The sequence below is a fragment of the Triturus cristatus genome, chromosome 9 (genome assembly GCF_964204655.1).
Source record: "Triturus cristatus chromosome 9, aTriCri1.1, whole genome shotgun sequence".
NCBI classification, from domain to species: domain Eukaryota; kingdom Metazoa; phylum Chordata; class Amphibia; order Caudata; family Salamandridae; genus Triturus; species Triturus cristatus.
Genome location: NC_140592.1, coordinates 693,686,130 through 693,701,084, shown reverse-complemented (window position 1 = coordinate 693,701,084; position 14,955 = coordinate 693,686,130). Strand labels below are relative to the sequence as shown.

Below are 14,955 nucleotides of genomic sequence, written 5' to 3'. Positions count from 1 at the left end.
GCGCCCGCGCACATGCACACAAGCTGTAGGCCGGCCATGGTAGCATTATTTGAAGCCCTTACTAAAAGTCTCACCAGATCAGCGCATACGCTGGGTCAGGCGAGACCTAAAAATTAACTTACCCACGTTTCGCTCCGAATTGTCTTCTTTCTTCTGCAGTCAGCTTGAAGGCACACCTCATGGAGCCTCAGGCAACCCCCTTCTGCAAATCCCAACACTGCTCTCATACTGCAGAGGAGCAGCATGACAGCAGCACCAGGATTGGCTGGAGCAGTTTGCCTTGACGTTCCAGAAGAAACAGGAGGCCTGTGCCTGCTCTCCAACCAGCTGTCTGAGACAGCTAGGTGAAGAGGTTTGCACTGCGCAAGTCAAGGTGACTTGCGCAGTGTAACATGGTGGAGTGAGCACTGCTCTCCTTCTGTCAGTCAGTAGCAGCCCCTCCCCCAAATACTGCTCAGGATTGAAGCTATGAAAAATAAAGCAGTAATTCATGTTATTACCCAATTTATTTCCATTTTTGGTGCACTGCACTGACAACAGGGGGGCGACGCTCCTCTGCCCTAATGGGGGGTTGGCACCGCTATTCAGAAACTCCTACCAAACTCCAATTAGCTGCTGTCTTGTCTAAGACAATAAGGTAGGGATTATTAGCCCATCGCATTGACCTGCCTATGTGATTGACAGGTGCAGCTAGGCGTGACTGCTGGCATCCAAAATGTCCTAGAAGATGCTTGGCTTTTCTTTAGTAACTTTATTTCGCCACTGAGTGTAGTTATGTCCCCAAGAACGGCGAACTGTCTACTGGACCTATAGCTAATTATGGGAGACAGAACAGCTGGATTTCCTTCTTAATATCACATTTGGCTCCCTTAGCCCAATCACTTCAACACCCACCAAATCAATGTCTGCATTAATAATCAAACAAACTGCTGCACAGTCCATCTTAAACTACAAAGTTCATCATATTGGTTGGTCCACCAACCAGGAAAGGACATCATGGTCAAAATTCATCGTCTCCCTTTTCAGACACTGCCCTGGTAATGAAATTTTCAATTTGTAAATAGGCCATCCTTTTTTATTACCCCTTCCGATTGTTCATTCGTCTCTTTCGAGTTCTCCATTTATTGCCTTTTTCTGTGAGCCTTAAAGTTAATGTGGAAACCCCTCTTGAAGCACTTCTCCAATTTTTTGGCTCTTTTACCGTACTGTGAAATTACTCACTATAAACGTAGCAGCCCTCATAAATTTTTCAGGCTTGTGTTCCCATGCATTTCTGCTAGATAAGTCTCCCTGCCCTCAGTGCCTTAAGTGGGATGAAATAGGTGGGATGGGGTTATAATAAGTTGCGTATCCTAAGAGGTATAAGAAAGAATCCTCTAGAACAGTTGTGGCGTACTTAAAGATATGGCCAATCAGTGCTTAATTTGAGCTGGTGGTTTCCAGTGCTCGGCACCCACACTTAATTGTCAACACCGGCACTTATGACAGCTGCCACATGGTGGCGATGTTTATGTAATATAGAGATACGCAGAACTACAGTTGTTTATTAATTCAATATACATTAAAAACAACTAAAACCTGCTGCCGAAGCCATTCGTATAGTTTTGGGGACCTCGAACAGTCTGGATGGCCACACTTGTAGAAGTGTGATGGCTAGTAGTCCTGTAAGTACTATTATTGGCAGCGCTGGCAGGGTCACTGGGTGGTGCAGGCTACGGTGGTGCCCTGACGAGGACCCTGGCACTTATGTTTTTTACAAATGAAGAAGTGGGCCTTATACAAGTGTGATAGAATGCTTTACTTGCAATATAGTACTATTGGACAAAGAATAACCAAAATGTGAATCTAAATAATAATATTGCACCATTATGCCGAGCCATGAGCAATAAAGCACCCAACAAATGTACATTTAAAAGCAAGCAGCACCAGGACGTTTGCTTTCTATACTCTTGGCTGGTGGGGTGTACACAGGGAATAACTTGATTACCTTCAGCACTGTGACTCCAAAAGTAAACAGAAGATCCACCGGAAATGAGTATTTTAACAGTGTACTGACACAGGACCCTGGGAAGAGACCTTTGCCTTTAGTCTCTCATCTTCAAGCATTTGGACTGCTTAGAAACAGCCTTCATTTATGGAGTGAACGCTTTACAAAAAAACTAGACTTTCAAAAGCGGGCAGTTCACTGAGGTGGGAGGGCAGACCGCATCACGCGCACCAATAGATGTGGTACCCTTCAGACCTATTCCTGGCTTTACCCAAATATGTTTGTATTTGAAATAGGAGTGAAGCCTCCAGTACAGTGCATCTTTTGCTTTGTGTGGGTTTTGTATTCAGCCCTGGCAGATCTAGAAGCACTGCCTCCGCTCTTGGCCCCTTCTTAAAGCACTGGATGACCGGATGGCTACTTTCACGTTTACTACATTCTTACTTGAATTGACATACTCTTCTCTCTCAAGCAGATGAAGGACTTATTTCCATCTTGGTGAGGACCAGGGAAAGGAATGGTGCTGTACAGGGTGGCTGTGGGTCTTTGAATGCCATTCATTCCTGCAAAAGGTTCAATCTGAGCTCTCTAATAGCACCACGGTCATTACTCTATCTAGTCCAAAACATGTAATCTTAGTGTAATTGTGCTGGCAGATGGAAGGTAACCTGTCCTTTTCGGACGACATCCAAATATATAAACATTCAGAGCAAAGCCTTCTGGGAAGTGTTTCCAGTGCACCCTGTCATATACCAAAACACCACAGTTCAGTTCTCTCTTGTCATTGCTGTTCTCATGCTTCGTACTAGCTTCCTTTTCCTGCTCCTCTGAACCCTCCCCACCCTTCTTTCAGTAGCCTAGCAATTTAAAATGTACAATGAGTTTGATTTCCCAAATTTTCCTTAGTTGTGGCCCTTTAGTGAGCCCTTAAGGATGTGACGATTCCCATGTTTTCCTTCTTGCAGTATTTTGCACTCTCCTGTACCACTTGCTCAGCCCTCATTCCCATATCCATTAATTTTTTTTAGGTCAAGCCTAGCGGCAGCGCACATGCGCTCCTCGCTCTGCGAGGCATGCAGTAGTTGAGTATGATGTGTAAGCCTCGTCCACTCCGCCCATTCTTTTCATTGGCTGGTGTCATTGTCCTTGGTAAATGCTGGCTTCCGATTCATTATGAGGCTTGTTAGTCCATCCTTGTTACCGCCCTGTCTCCATTTGGTACCGCCCATGAGGACTGGATCTTCTACTTGTGGCATTACATGGTCTCCTTCATAAGTCGGTAAACACTTTTTTCTTTAATGATCTCCCTATTCCACCCACAACATCTCAGCAGGCCCTCTGGTTTTATTAATGTATATATTTAAATTATATCGCGTCCGCTTTACTACAGCGGCACGCCAAATTTATTATTTACTTAACGCTGACCACTTTCCTAATGTATTTATTAAAATTATAGCACATCTGCTTTAACTAGAGCGGACATGCTTATTTATTTTATTAAAAGTGCAGGCCGCTTTTGTTAAGGCCGAGCAAGGGGGGCGAGGGGCAAACGTTATAACATTTGCAATGATGCGCAGACTCGCATTTACGCGCGATCAAGCTATTGTCATTGCAGACACCTTTAAACACTCATTCGCCAGCTTGGAGTTTTGTTTAGCCAGCACATGGGAAGCAGGTTATCCGATGAAGGCTAAAGGTAAGGAAGGTTCGGGGCTGGGAAGGGGGTGATCACTGGGATTGGTGCTTGAGGGACACGGTGCTGGACTCTGTCAGTGAGGGGGAGGAAGGGACTGCACATCCTACGTAAGAGAGACCGACTTTGTGCAGTGTTAGATTGAAATTATTGTGGGGACTGCCTCTTAATAAAATATCTCCCTTTACCCTCTATTTACTCACACTGCACTGAATTGGGTGGTCACTGCTCTAGTTCTCTTTGCCTCGTCTATTGTTTCGGATGGAGGTAAGTACGCATCTTTGAGTTTGCTAACAACTCCCCTCCATGTTTATAAATGCAGTCTTCCTACTTAAACGTGAAATGTCCACACTTCGGTGAACACTTACAACTTTTCGCTTCTGCAACACGAAATACCCCTCAGTGCAACGGAAGTCAATTAACAAACGCACTAAGTTCTCAGCCATTTCACTGCCATCTCGCCCGGGAGGAGCGTTCCCCCACGTTTGATTTCTGCAAGTGAATTCTCACAGACACCTGTCTGGTGCTGGAGATAAATTCAAATATCGAGTTGGTCACGTGCTGCGGTATTCATAACTCAGAAGCAAGCGGCAGAAAGAAGCGTGCCCTCTACCTGCACCTTTGCCAGACCCTCTCCCTCCCTCATTGGATTCTTGGACGGCCCTTTGTGTCTCTGGCTCTCCTCATGTGACCTCTACCCTCACAGCCAGACAGCAGCCCTCTCCCAGGCCCTCGAGAGTCAGGGGCGTAACACAGATCCCCCGCAGCCCCTGCGGCGCGGGGGGCCTCGAGCTGAAGGGGGCCCCCTCAGCACAGTACTCAGGCCTGATAGCTCAGGATTAAATCCGGAGCGGGGCCCCTCTGTGCACCTTGCAGGGGGTCCCCTTCAACTTTCATTACGCCACTGCAGTGAATAACTCCAACCACTGCCGAACACACATTTACCAACTTCTCAAGGCGCTTGTTTCGTGCAACCTATACACACATGCCCCAGCTTTGGACTTTATCGTCTCTTCCAAGGTGAACAGGCTTTTGTTTCTCTCTGTACGAGTTGCCCGGATTAAACCGCCCCTATATGTTTTGCTCTCTTTCCTAGGCCTCCCTGGTCTTCCTATTTCATTACAATGCCGCTGACCGCGGCCCCCGCAGGGGGCCACTCGGCGGTCGGCGCCTTAGTGGCCCCGGGGCCCCGGTCACCCCTCCCCACTCCATACTTCGGGGGGGGCGGGGGCAGGGTTCTTGATCGTGCCCCCCTCCGTGTAGGGGGCCGGAAGTGACGCGAAAGGCGCGTCACTTCCGGGCCCAGGTGTGAGGGGAAGGCTATTTAGCCTTCCCCCACCCTCACTGGCGACCTCTTTGTCGCCCACAACTCGGCCCCGCCAACATGCTTATGTGGGCAGCCTTCAACGGTCACTGATATGGGGGAACTCACACATATCTAACTGTAACCTAGACACCCGGGTGGGTGCCTAGTCGGGCAGGGCTACGCAACCAAGATAGAATGGTAGCTATTATCTAATGCTAAAGGAAGTCTGGTTTGAGCCACTAGATGGGTTAGATATGGGTGCAGCTCAGTGCCCCAATCGCATTGAATACGGGGACGCACTGACTTAGCGGCAAAGAATAAGTGGTCACCACATAGCGCATCACTAGGGCTTAAATCACGGCACAAGGTTACCAGCGTGATTGTCCAAGTGGTTGCGGGTGCGCCGCTCGCGAGCGGATGGCAACCCGGGGTTTACCTCTGTCTCAAATCAACCGATAGTTCATGGTTAAGCCGATTAGCCTGCAGACCACTGAGCGGGGCACCATAACCAAGAGTTAGGCATGCAGGAGGAGTAGCTGAAGGAACCATATAGGAATAGGTCCAGATGTACTTTGGGGGGCATTCCCATGCAACCAAAGACAGATTTCGGGTTGCTTCGATGAAGACCTTCCACCCGGTTTGTGGGTGGTATAGTTGTTATATAGCAAGTGTGCGGTCGTTCAAAGTTTGGTAAAGACCACGTAGAGCCCCAGGGCGTCAGGGCTTTATTGACCGTGCAGCATTCGCAACGTTCAGAATAAGGGCCGGTATTTGCACCAAAGTTTCCGGTTGGTTCCCACAGACTTGTCTGCCCCCAAGGTTATTCTCTAGGGGTAGAACTTGAGACTAAGGGGGCATTGCCTGCTTCGGCGGCACAAATAAGCGATAGCTACACCGGGATGGAGTTACCATACAGGTCCTGCCACCACTGGGTTCCCCCCAGGCGATGGGATCAATTTAGGTGGGACCTCGAAGTCTACTTTTCCTGGGAAGCTTCCAGCGGTAGGGCATTTAGCAACAGATAAGGTACCAGCGTGCGCACTGGGTCAGCAGCACCGTGCCCGGGGAGCACGCGCGTTGCCCTAACTCGGAGGCCCACCCAGAAGGGGGCCCGAGTAGCAAAACAGGTGAATAGGCTCCAGAGGCGGGCCTCCGGCCGTCAGCTGGGTGAAATCACCATCATTTGGAGATAGGCCCAGGTTAAATAGTGCTTTTCATAATGCCTAGAGGACCATTGCGGCTGGTGGCATTCTCCACCGGAATCACTGGTCGCGTACTGCAGCTGCGGAGACTGGGATCCTGGTTACGGACACTTTTACCGTTCTCAGGGGGCGCCGCCAGCCAGCATATGGGGGCTGCTGTCCCAATAACTGGGGTGTCAGCGGGGCAAACACAAGGGGACATTATGGCAATAGAACATTGGTCACGCCCAGGGTGCACTGAATCTCTACTTCAACGGAGCAGGAATTTGGCACCGCTGGGGATGCTCTGGGTTGTGGTGGGGGGCACCCCCCGCCACCCTCCTTCTGAGGAGCATGATGGGAAGGGCGTAGCAGGACTTAGTCAATCCTCAACGCGTGAACTTTACTGTCAGCGCGCAATGTTTAAGCTGGATAGATTCCCGAAGCTGGTACGCCTAGGGGGTTACATCACTGAGGGATCTGTAGGGGCATAATTCCCATAAGGATTAGGGGATGGTGCCCATGGTCAGGCGCTGGCAGCGAGGAGCTCTCCTGTGCCCCGGGTTTAGCAATCAGAGGGGCTGGCCAAAGGTTAAGTAAACCCCTTCTCGCCTTCATAGCCTAAGAGGGCAGGCCCATAATTGTGAAGAGGGTAACCTGCCCGCATGGGGGGCGAATAGTTCTTGGCACATCTCCCCAGGCCCAATGGGTCCTTTATTTCAGCAGACCCTATTCCGATTAGGATAGCGTCTCGGGCCTTGGGGGCCTTGATGGGGCCATCTACAACACCAGGAGCTATAGCTCACTGGTAAGTCTTGGGTTCGAGTCCCGTAAACGCTGTCAAAGTGTCAGAAGTTGGCAAATTTCAAACTCTTCAACAACCTGGAGCCATAGCTCAATGGTAGGTCTTGTGCCTACGGTTGTAATGGTCTCACAGGACAAGGGTTCGAGTCCAGGAAACGCTGTCAAAATGTCATAAGGTGGCAAAACTTCAGAATCATCTTTTTGGCCTGTGGATATAAGGGATCTCACAAGGTTTGAGCCCCGCTAGCGCTGTCACACTGTCATGAAGTGGCAGAATTTCAAACTCTCCCTTCTGCTAGGACGGTTCCCTTCCAGCTAGTCGCAGGAAGCCCTAGATAGGAGAGGTGGCAGGTAAGACTATAGCGGGTTGGTGGGGGGCCCTGGCTGCGACGGTTAGCCGCCTCCAGGGCTGTGGCGGAGTTACAGGGCGATCTGGAAGCAGGCCGGTACAAAGGGTACCTCTGCGCGGCACCACGTGGTGCCTGAGCCAAAACGAGGAGCCTCCAGAGAGGTCCCGGAAGCCGGTCGGCGCCCCGCTAGGCCTGTGGGCGGTTGTGGGCCTGAACAACCGGGGGTTTGCTATGCGACGCTCCGCCCCGAGAGGGGGGGTGTGAGTAGAATCTCAACGGCACGTGATCAAAAAAGAATCACTTGGGGGGCAGCACCTGCGGGTCGTTCCCGTGCTGCCCGGCTCATCAGGCGGGGCAGGTGAAGTAGATGGCCGCCTGCCCTTGGATCGCCCGTAAGATAACCCACCTATTACATATCCTGGAAATTATGTAATAAATCCTGCAGCATTTGTTACCCATCTACAACTGTTTCTTGTGTCTTCTTTGGGTAACCTAATTTGGGGGAGGGGGGTAAGCGGGGTGCCCCTGGGGGTACTATGCCGCTGACCGCGGCCCCCGCAGGGGGCCACTCGGCGGTCGGCGCCTTAGTGGCCCCGGGGCCCCGGTCACCCCTCCCCACTCCATACTTCGGGGGGGGCGGGGGCAGGGTTCTTGATCGTGCCCCCCTCCGTGTAGGGGGCCGGAAGTGACGCGAAAGGCGCGTCACTTCCGGGCCCAGGTGTGAGGGGAAGGCTATTTAGCCTTCCCCCACCCTCACTGGCGACCTCTTTGTCGCCCACCTCGCCCTTTTACCCTCCCTACCGCTTACCCGGCGTGGTGTGGTGGGGTGGGGTTTTTGGCTGAACGTTTTAATGTTTTCTTTTCGTTGCAGGCGGAGTTACAGGGCGATCTGGAAGCAGGCCGGTACAAAGGGTACCTCTGCGCGGCACCACGTGGTGCCTGAGCCAAAACGAGGAGCCTCCAGAGAGGTCCCGGAAGCCGGTCGGCGCCCCGCTAGGCCTGTGGGCGGTTGTGGGCCTGAACAACCGGGGGTTTGCTATGCGACGCTCCGCCCCGAGAGGGGGGGTGTGAGTAGAATCTCAACGGCACGTGATCAAAAAAGAATCACTTGGGGGGCAGCACCTGCGGGTCGTTCCCGTGCTGCCCGGCTCATCAGGCGGGGCAGGTGAAGTAGATGGCCGCCTGCCCTTGGATCGCCCGTAAGATAACCCACCTATTACATATCCTGGAAATTATGTAATAAATCCTGCAGCATTTGTTACCCATCTACAACTGTTTCTTGTGTCTTCTTTGGGTAACCTAATTTGGGGGAGGGGGGTAAGCGGGGTGCCCCTGGGGGTACTATGCATATTTACCTCGGTGCACAACAAATATTGTGTCCTCTTCGAATTTCTTTAACGAACTCTCATGGGAAAGAAATAATTACTTGCTAAACACACAGTGTTAATGTTTACTTTGGGGTTTGACTAGGAATCCAATTGCTTGGCTCGCTCTTTCTTTTATTAGTTTTTGGCAGGGAAATGCAGCTGTCAACCATTTGTTGGTCCTACCAGGGCTCCTGTGGTGATTTTTAAGGAGTTATTTCTTCGTTCATTCCTCACAATATTTATACACACTTTTTCCTACGGTATTCCCTTATTCTCATCCACGCAGTTTCCAAAGCTGTTTGGGCATAAAATACAATTAGCAGTGTCCTCCTCATCAGGTAATTACCGGTAACAAAATATGCATACACCTTTCTACAAAGCCCCCTGGTAGCCACGCGCTCTACAAATCGTTTAAACTAATAATTAAATTAAATGAAAATTAAAACCCCTTTTCTTTATGTGACTTCACTCCATCATTTCTGGGGAGAAACCAGGTCAACGTGGAGCTGCAGGACTTCACTTAGCAGGAGCACTGCTGCATAAAGGCTAAATTCAGTCTGGTGTCTGGGAAACATTCTAAAGGTGAGACATTTGCAGATAGAAGTATTCAACAGAATAACCTAACTCAAACAACTTATCAAAAGAAGCAATGAGTGACACCACTCAAGTTTATCCATAATCACTAATAAAATTGTTTTTCTGACTTGATGGAGTTTAATACTAGTGATAAACTAACCTTAAGTGCACAGGAATCAAGTGTACAAGAATTACGTTTTGTTAGCTTTGCAATTAGTAATGATTTCTGTTTATCATTTTTCTTTTTACCATTGTTTTTTGTATAAAAACTAATTTGTTCTGGCAATTTATTTTTAGCCTTGAAAAAGCTTGAGGGATAACATCAAGGAATATATTCATGTATGAATAATACAAAGATAATGCTGTCATGAAATACTTGTTCACAGGGCGAGTGAGGAAATGATAAATTACAGCATTTTGAGTAATCAAAATGTAACTGTTTGACAAAATGGTTTATCTTTCAAAACTGTTTGGAGTTGTCTTTCGGGTAGGAAGAATAACAGTAAGGAGATAAGCAGTACAATCACACATGTTTGACTGCTGGGCCATGACAAAACATAAATAAAAGCATTGTCATTTACAATGCCAATAGCTTAAACTTGCGTAAATGCGAGACCTATTGCATTGCAAATGCTTGTTTTTCATGTTCTTTTGTCTTCTGGCCTAGCCTGTATGTCTCAATAGGGTTTGTCTACAGCCTCAGGCCTCCACCCTCCCTTCAGACTTGTTTGTTGAACTTAGTGCTGGTTGCCCCCACTATCATGTCTGCACTGTTGCCTGTAGGGAAGATGTTCATAATCTCTTGTGCCATGTCCAGCTGTGCTCCTGCTTGCTGCATACCAGCTAACAAATTGTCTGCCAGCAGTATGCTTGTCCTCCTTCCTAACCATTTTCTATTTCCTGTTCCCACATGAACGTGTACTCTACTGTTACTTCCAAAGCAGCTACAATTCAATTTTCTCATCTCATCACCTTAGATTAAGCTTGGGCAAAGCACTACGCTACGCTCGCGTAGTTTGCGCTACTTTAAACTACGTGAATTGCACGTAGCACAGTGCAAACACGCGTAGCGTAGTGCAGCGGTCATGTTTTGCTTGCTCGCGGTCTTCAAGTTGGCGACTGCGAGCAAGCAAAATGACATCCCGGCGAGACTTTTTCCTCGTTCGTGATCAGCAATATCAAGTTGCCGATCGCGGAAAATAAACCTCCCGGCGAGCTTCTCAACGCGGGGAGGTCAGGTTTCTCATTGCAAGTGGTCGTGTATGCTCGCGATGAGAAACTACCAGTCCGCGTTGAGAAAGCTGCCACTCGAGTAGAAATCTACTCGAGCGGCAGAAAATGACCGCTTGCACTGTGCAAGATGCAGTTTGCACTGATTGCACAGTGTGGACAAGCATCCGGCACTGTGCAATCAGTGCGAACAGCATCTTGCACAGTGCACTACGCAGTTTGCGAAGCTACGCGTAGCTCGCGTAGTGCGAAGTGCACCTCGCGTAGTTACGCATAGCGCTACTTCGCAAACTACGCCCAGGGTTACCTTAGATCACTTGGACCCTCCCCTCATCCCTTATCAATATTAATGGAGCCTGCAGCAGCAAGGTTATGTTTACCATTTTCTTATTGTATTTTTGCTTATTCTTTAGCTCGGCTACCAAGACATTCAGAAGGGTCCATGCTGCGCAGTGCAGCAGCTCAGAATCTCCCTGGGGCCACTTGTTTTTGGCTGGAACCACAAAATTGCTTAGGTGGGGACATTAGTAGTTTCCTTACTCCTGCGACCCCCATTCACAATGGTTTAAGAGCTCCCATCCCATTCCAAATCCCATCCCGCAACTATCCAGATTGCGCTCCACCACCACAGCTCTCTCAGCCTGTCATGTCTCTCTCCACACAGGTATCTGAGCCTCTGTATCATCCACGAGCAGCAGCGTGTGGCCCTGGATCTCATCCTACAATCCCCGCCGGAGTTTCTGAACTTCCACAACACCCTCCTACAGGTAAAGGTATTGCTGCCATTGTAAAATCCTGAAAGCTAATGAAAAATCATTTGTGGGACTTTAAAAAAAAAGCATAGGTCTGAGGGGACAGTAACAAAACCTCCAAAGGAGAATGATAACATAAAGATGTAGGGAGCGATAACCATTATTGGAAATACATTTATCAACGTGCATTTGTGTAGGGTAACTCTATGCTATTAAGCACCTCTATCTGGAGAGCATTCTGTGTATAAGTGCAGCACAACTGAAGCCTGGGGATTTAATCAGGCCTTCATATACAGACACGGCAGCCCTATTGAGTGCTCACAGTTGGCCAGGTACTTGTGTAATGGTGGGCATTCAAAGGAGCTTTTCAAATTAGTTTTAGTGGATGGGGGGGGGGGATTACTGATGTACCACTGTGATGATCTTCATAACCATGGGAAGCCTGATTGTTAACTGGGAGTATGTCAGAATGCAGACCAGGTCTGATGTATCAGAAGGCAAGTGTAAATAGGGGCCATTTGGAATTTAGCAACATTCACATGAAAGTTCAGACATGTCAAACACATGGAAAGCACCTGAAATGTTACAACATCACTGATGACAAAACAATTAGGGGCAGCTAGATTAGCAATGCTACCTTTAGGTTTCTCTTTGGTACCACTGGCACTGCCATGGCTACCAGTAGTCTCTGTGGTCATGAAGTCAATAGTGTAAACAGTATGTACAGGGTTTTAAGAATCCAATTAACTTTCTATATTTTCTGGTCCTTACCCTTCTTCTAGCCCCACAACAGGCAGAAGGTAAATATTGAGGGTGGAACTGGGTGTCAACCCATGATGTCATTCAGGCCAACGGGTGCATCATGTCCCAATCCTCTAGCGCTTGTTTTGTGGGGTTTCGACAGACAAGGCTATTTCGAGAAGCCCAATACTGGGCATTGTAATATTTCATGTGAATACCTTGACAATTATACCATCATTATCAAAACGTTATCGGATTTTTTGCGAAAATCATATAAGTATACAATAAATGAGTGAACCAAAATACTTTAAAAGATACACATAGTAAAAACAAAACACATTTTAAAATAGCTTAAAATAAGAAAAATCAGTGAGTCAAGTATACCTAGGATAAAATACTAAGAACTGTCCCTAAAGACTCCAATCAAAAAGCAGGATGCATACAAACACAGTTTGGGTGTGCATAAAAGCTATAAATATAAAAACGCAGGTCTAATCTGTCTAAAATCCATTGGCAACAGCAGGGGCCTAATATACTCATGGCGGAGAGAAACAAATCTGCGGCAGATAAGCACGACATGCATGGTATCACAAATAGATATATTATCACATGTACATAAAGGCAAATGAGATGGTTTATACCAACCCCCACTTGGGAACAGAAGCTGATGGAAAGTGCTAAGTCTAAAATAAGTTAGAAGACGCTTCTGAAGATGGGACATTTCCCCAAAGTAAGCAAGGCTCATTCCTTGTACAGATTTGACCATAACATATGATCTCATAGTTTGTTTAAAGCCTCCCGATCTGCATTCGGTCTAAGGGAAAAAGCCTGTTTAACCCATGCAATATATATTTTTACTAATTCCATCAGACTCTGATAAAAGGCCTGGTCTTCCTAAATTGTTGAAAGTCAACTTAATATACTGAAGCCATGGAATCTGAAGTGCGCAGTCCAGGGATAAACAGTCCCGAAGGATTGATCTATTTAGTTCCCACTCCTTGCACCAAACCGAACGCCAGAGTAACCGCGGGCGTGAACGAATAAAATCAGAAAAACATTTCATTGCCTAATTCATCATGTACAATTTCGGCCGGAGTACTATGTCCAACCGCTAAAAGACCTCTCAAGAACCTATTTTCCATAACCTGAATATTTTCAATGGAGACAAACCCCCAAATCTCACTTCCAAATGTTGCCATGGGGATACATTTGGCCTTATATACATCCAACATTACTTTTATAGGCTTATTCTCAAGGCAACTGGCAAAGGTATTCAGGCCAGAAATAGCTCTTTTGAGGCAGCCTTCATTTTTTTTTTATCTCAGATTGCCAACTAAGACTTCAGTTTAATAAAATCCCCAAATAGGAGAAGTTTTCAACGCCGCCCAGGGTCCAACCCTGGGCTAAAAGTCTGGCATGTTTCATATTCTTAGGACCAATCATCATAAAATGAGATTTTTTAAAAATGTGTGGATAGGTCCAAAATGGCCACAAAAGAGATAAATAAATCTAAAAGCTGCTGACGACTTCTAGCTGTACGAGCAATTAAAACTGCATTGTCGACATATAAAGGCATGGGGATTGGCCTGCCATTAACTCAGGGGACATCTAGACTGCCATTGGAAAACACCTCCTCTAAACAATTAATATACATGGTGAATGAAAACGGAGCAAGGATACATCCCTGTCGCACACCTCTTTTTAAGTTAAAAGGCTGGGTGCACTCTCTGTTAATTCAATATTTGACTACCCCTGTCAGGTCTGCATGGATGTCTCTCATAAAATTAACAAGAACCGGTTCGACCCCAAGGACCCCAGCTCTGCCCAAAGTCTATCACGATTAACCTTATCAAAGGCTGAGCTGAGGTCCATGAAGGCCAGGTGTACCGATCCCTTCCTAGCCACTCTGTATTTGGGGATCAATAAATAAACATTCATGTTTTGCTCCACTGTACCCCTTCTGGGTCTAAACTCATATTGAAGGTCGGACAAAATAATATTCCCACTGTCCCAACTCATCAGTGTCTCCAGGATTATGCTCCCTCTTCTTTTAACCTCCACTTCTACAAGATAAATTGGCCTGTAACAGGCCGGAACACTTCTGTCTCCTTTTTTTGTATACTAGGAATATTACTGACTGTCGCCAGGCTTCTGGCAAAGGTCCCTAGATAGCTGCATTAATGTGTATAGTAAGAATAGGAGCCCAAAGTTCAACTAAAGATTTCAGTAGGTCACCTGGAACCCCACTCGTACCAGTGGCCCTGTCCGTCCGAGAACAGGGATAAAATTGCATCTCTTACTTTTTCCCATGTGATTGAGAGTCGATCATCCCATTGAAAACAATGGGACGTGGGCTTAAAGCATACACAGTCATAAAGGGCTGAAAAATGATCTACCCATGCGCTACTACCAATAGAGTGCTGCCATGGTACGGCAAAGGCCCACATATGATAGAAGAAGTGCAAGGCAACCTTTGTCCAGCAGTACTGCTGCCTCATTCTCAATAACAACCACAAATGGCCTTACAGAATCATCATTTGCCCAGGAACAGTTATCATAACATCACATGCCCAATTGCATCCACATAGGCGCATGTGTGGAGGATCTCCTCCCTCTCATGGGTTAAAAGGGCCCACAGGTCTCACAGCATGTTAAATCCAGTGGGTTCTGCCCCTAACAACTATGTATGTGCTCAGGAAATCGGTGGTATGATCACTGATTTGTGTGGAATAGACATAAACATTGGTCTGATAATTATGATAAAGTGGTTTGATATACACTAAATACTATTGGAATGTATGTAACACACACCACCTGTGTAGTTTGATATGCTCTAAACATGTACATCATGTACACATCACACACCACAAACCAAATTGCAGTCTGTGGATTTGATTATAGTAGTATGATGCGTGAGACGTAGAGAGTTTGCAATTGCGACTACATTCATTTTACACAGACAGAATTC

The 14,955-nt window shown here is 47.3% G+C and overlaps 1 protein-coding gene across 1 annotated transcript in view; it reads left to right on the top strand.

Annotated features, from left to right (window-relative positions):
- Positions 1–14,955, top strand: part of LOC146798514 (NF-kappa-B inhibitor epsilon-like) — a 105,696-nt gene that overhangs the window by 24,509 nt on the left and 66,232 nt on the right. The window contains exon 2 of the mRNA XM_085625807.1: positions 11,159–11,261. Within this exon, the coding sequence (XP_085481933.1) occupies positions 11,159–11,261 (103 nt within the window). The remainder of the gene's footprint in view (positions 1–11,158; positions 11,262–14,955) is intronic.